The sequence below is a fragment of the Montipora capricornis genome, chromosome 11 (genome assembly GCF_036669925.1).
Source record: "Montipora capricornis isolate CH-2021 chromosome 11, ASM3666992v2, whole genome shotgun sequence".
NCBI classification, from domain to species: domain Eukaryota; kingdom Metazoa; phylum Cnidaria; class Anthozoa; order Scleractinia; family Acroporidae; genus Montipora; species Montipora capricornis.
In genome coordinates this window covers 820,163-825,162 of record NC_090893.1, presented here as the reverse complement: position 1 = coordinate 825,162, position 5,000 = coordinate 820,163, and the positions used below count along the sequence as shown (strand labels likewise).

At 37.8% G+C, this 5,000-nt stretch overlaps 1 protein-coding gene across 1 annotated transcript in view; it reads right to left on the bottom strand.

The window, feature by feature from the left end:
* Window positions 1–3,955: 3,955 nt before the first annotated feature.
* LOC138022986 (uncharacterized) overlaps window positions 3,956–5,000 on the bottom strand; it is a 67,594-nt gene continuing 66,549 nt past the window's right edge. The window contains exons 5-6 of the mRNA XM_068870022.1: window positions 4,104–4,286; window positions 3,956–4,059 (exon numbers count right to left, since the gene is read on the bottom strand). Coding sequence (XP_068726123.1) covers window positions 3,956–4,059; window positions 4,104–4,286 — 287 coding nt within the window. The remainder of the gene's footprint in view (window positions 4,060–4,103; window positions 4,287–5,000) is intronic.

The window sequence follows — 5,000 nt, the reverse complement described above, 5'->3', positions numbered from 1 at the left end:
CTTTGGAAAAATAAGAAGGACAAAATAAAACGCACTAGTATGTATCAAGACCTTTCCACAGAGGGCCTACGGATGGTTGACATCGAACTTACAATAAAATCGCTTAGACTTGCGTGGATCAAAATCTGACTTCTTTTTGAGATAACTGCAATAGGAAAGTAGTACCGGACTACTTTTTAACCATCATGGAGGCCTTAATTTCCTGCTTCGATGTAACTATGATGTCAAATATTTAACGCACATTCCGACATTCTATAGCTAGACATACTTATTGCATTTGATGAAATCAACACAACACAATTATGATCAAGGAATCGACACCATCCTCTTTAATAACAAAGACATCATAGTTGATGGGAAACCGTTATTTATAAGGGAATGGTTTTTCAAGGGTATCCACACGATCCAACAGCTTTTTAGTAAAAACAGCCAATACCTAACTTTTCAAGAATTTCGAGCCAAAAACCATTGTAACACAAACTTTCTCCAGTTCTATCAAATCTTGAGTGCATGCAATCCCTGTGCGTTTGAAGAACAGAGCGCGAGCCCTAGGGTACAATTCGAGCTTCAATTACGGAGAAAACTGGAAATATTTTTTACTGAATGAAACAAGTCAAATCAATTTTAAAACATATAGGGCAAGAGACTACTATCGCCTACTTCTCGTTAAGAAGGGATGGGAAAGATGGGAAAGAGATATTTCAACAGATACTGAGATTTGGACAAAACATGCAAAGAAAATAATAGAATTTTAATTCAAATTTATCCACAGGATTGTTACTACAAAGAAAGAACTTTGCAGGTATAGGATGAGTACAAACAGTGAATGCATCTACTGTGGTGAGCCAGACTCCATAAATCACACCTTTATCGACTGCGAAGGTGTAACGAGTGTAAATATCTCTGTCCCAACGTCCCAGAATTGACAATTCTGATTCCAGATCCAGAGTAACAATAAACAGTAAAAAATATTGTGATCCCTATCCCAGGAGCTAAAAATCTGTGCTGTTTTGGGGCGGGAACGGGGGTGGTCAAGACAACCACATTTTATCTTAAGTGTGCTAATACTTTGTCGAGGATTGTATGTTCCCCAGACCAGGGTTGAACCAGGTTCTTTTTGGTAAAAAAATGGGGATGGGGAAATGAAGTGTTTAGTTTGGTTTTAATGCATTCATACTTGCATTGTTATTACCAGTGTGTCCCCTGACCAAAGCTATATCACGGTTTTTTGTTTAAAAAGTTATTGATATGGAATACAAAATTAAATAAATCATAACTCATTTTAAGTTTAAAAATCTGTCATCTACTACTGGTAGTTTTGGAAACGTGAGCAGGAGGGATGGGCAGGCCTTGATTCCCCATGGTGAGGAGACTTATAAAGACCTTAATTACTTGAATGACGCGTACAAGCGTGCAATAATCGAAAGCCAGGGGCAGGAAGAAATTTCTTTGGATGTGGAAAATTATTTGAATGTTTCGTATGATATCCAACCGCTTAAAATGCAGAAAACAAAACAGTTTCTGGGGTTGGGGAACTATGAAAGCACTGTAAACCAGCATTGGTGCCATTTGTTGGTCTTCAAAATATGGTGAGATTATAGGATTTATATATTTGCCTTTTGTTGTGTCCAATTCTTAACGCGGATTTCTAAATTTCTACCACCAGAATAGATATGACGAATCATATTCTAGATCTTACCCTCGACTTACGCCCGGTTATCGTAATTTTTTTCGTTTCGTTTATCTTTTGGTATTAAAGCTTTTCCAATCTTGCTATTTTTGAAATGAGGAGCATGTTAGTGCCGAAGGGAAATGAGTTCATGGAAGACTCAATATCTTGCCTCTTACTTCATGTATGCTTTATATAGTGACGTCTCAGAATAAAAAGGCAAAACACTAACCCCACCCCTACACGAATTCTTTTGTTGACTGCATTGGACTGGAAATCTACCAGACGGTTTACGGACAAACTAGCCGATTCGTTGCAGCTGGATTACTAGTAAGCATGTCGAAAAAACCGACTCGAAATCCTAACTCGAAAATCCAACTCGAAATCCTAACTCGAAAATCCAACTCGAAATCCTAACTCGAAAATCCAACTCGAAAATCCAACTCGAAATCCTAACTCGAAAATCCAACTCGAAATCCTAACTCGAAAATCCAACTCGAAATCCTAACTCGAAAATCCAACTCGAAATCCTAACTCGAAAATCCAACTCGAGATCCTAACTCGAAAATCCAACTCGAAAATCCAACTCGAAATCCTAACTCGAAAATCCAACTCGAAATCCTAACTCGAAAATCCAACTCGAAATCCTAACTCGAAAATCCAACTCGAAATCCTAACTCGAAAATCCAACTCGAAATCCTAACTCGAAAATCCAACTCGAAAATCCAACTCGAAATCCTAACTCGAAAATCCAACTCGAAAATCCAACTCGAAATCCAACTCGAAATCCAACTCGAAATACTAACTCGAAAATCCAACTCGAAATCCTAACTCGAAAATCCAACTCGAAAATCCAACTCGAAAATCCAACTCGAAATCCTAACTCGAAAATCCAACTCGAAATCCTAACTCGAAAATCCAACTCAAAATCCTAACTCGAAAACCCAACTTGAAAATCCAACTCAAAAATCCAACTCAAAATCCTAACTCGAAAATCCAACTCAAAAATCCAACTCGAAATCCAACTCGAAATCCAACTCGAAATCCTAACTGGAAAATCCAACTCCAAATCCTGACTCGAAAATCCAACTCGAAAATCCAACTCGAAAATCCAACTCGAAATCCTAACTCGAAAATCCAACTCGAAAATCCAACTCGAAATCCTAACTCGAAAATCCAACTCGAAATCCTAACTCGAAAATCCAACTCGAAATCCTAACTCGAAAATCCAACTCGAAATCCTAACTCGAAAATCCAACTCGAAATCCTAACTCGAAAATCCAACTCGAAAATCCAACTCGAAATCCTAACTCGAAAATCCAACTCGAAAATCCAACTCGAAATCCAACTCGAAATCCAACTCGAAATCCTAACTCGAAAATCAAACTCGAAATCCTAACTAGAAAATCCAATTCGAAAATCCAACTCGAAAATTCAACTCGAAATCCTAACTCGAAAGTCCAAGACTCGAAATCCTAACTCGAAAATCCAACTCGAGATCCTAACTCGAAAATCCAACTCGAAAATCCAACTCGAAAATCCAACTCGAAATCCTAACTCGAAAATCCAACTCAAAAATCCAACTCGAAATCCAACTCGAAATCCAACTCGAAATCCTAACTCGAAAATCCAACTCGAAATCCTAACTCGAAAATCCAACTCGAAAATCCAACTCGAAAATCCAACTCGAAATCCTAACTCGAAAATCCAACTCGAAAATCCAACTCGAAATCCAACTCGAAATCCAACTCGAAATCCTAACTCGGTAAATAGGCAACCTCAGATTCGCCATGTTGTTTATCGTACAGCTGGTTCTCAGACTTTCTCTTCCTTTTTGAAATGCTCGGCACCAGGCTTTCTTGATTTTTTAAACTTGACATGAATTTTTTTTGCCAAATATGAAAGAGTCGGCTTGATACAGGCATAGATACAATGGTAAGGGAAAGATGTTTTGACATGAATATCTAGGAACTTGATATGAACTTGATGTATAAACATATCGTTTGACATAAATATCTGACAATTTGATATGAATCTAAGAAACTTGATTTATAACTGTATAGTTGACACGTAAAATTGGCAATCTTGATATTTTGTCACATTTGCACAAGCACACACCGGACAAAGCTATCTGGCCTTTGAACAACTGCATGGGTGCCCATCTCTGATCTTTGTTTTTTATTTTAAAATTAAGTTCCATGTTTTCTTTAGAAAATAGGGATACAAATAAAAAAAGGAGAATCGTTTAAAAAATTCTACCAAGAAAATTACTTTACATACTAAAAATCACCATGGTTTACAAGAAAACAAGAAATTGACATCTCTCTGCTTGAATCTTTCATGAAAGGAACGGTCACAGTGCAAATGTATTTCCTCCTTTTCGTTGTCACCTGAGAACAGAAAAGGTAAATATCTATGTTTTTAGCCACCTTACCTACTCTGACCACGAAATAATAACCATATCTGGTATAGTAGTGCACTTCTTTCACTGGTACCATCCTTCCCAAGTCAACTTGCCAGAACAACAAATAAAGGCTCCGAGTCTCGAGGTTTCCATCTACTACATAGTCAGCTCCATATTCTGAAGGAATTACTGGCTTTCTGAATGCAAGGTTTCCTTAAATTGAACAGAGATAAAAACATAGCAACGTACTTGGTAATCTATGACCCTACCTAGGATGACTTTACTTTTACCTTTTTTTGTTTGGGAAAATTAAGAACGTGACGAATACATGCACCAAACAAAGTACAATGTAGCATCTGCTTTACTCCTTTTGTTGATAATAACTTTAAATGGTCGAACCATTGTCAAATTGCCTAGTGGACTGATACATGCGTATCCACAGTAATTTGACAATATTATCATACAATTATGGGGCTCTTCACATGACCCCGGTTGACCGAGATGGATCGGTTACCGAGATGAAACTGGTTTCTGCTTTTTATGGCGACTTTAAGCCCGCTTTCCGAGATGAATTGTGACGCGACCATTCAGGTCTGAAATGTAACGAACAAGCGTGGCGATTTTCTTTGTTTAAGCAACCTCAAATTAATTTTGACTTTACGATAACTATCAAATGAAACCAATCTAAGGTTCATTATCGAAGAAAAGAGAAGTAAAAACTCGGTAACGTCCGTTTTATAACGAAAATGTATTGTATAATTTTCCTCCCGGTAACCGCGATGAAGAGTTCATATAACAAAATTTTCAGCCCGCTACCGAGGTCTCGGCCACCGAGCCAACCCGCCTTCTCATACGAACACATCGAAGCTTTTACAAAGGGGAACCTAAAATCAGGAATCCGGAATCCGGAATCCGGAATCACAGTCA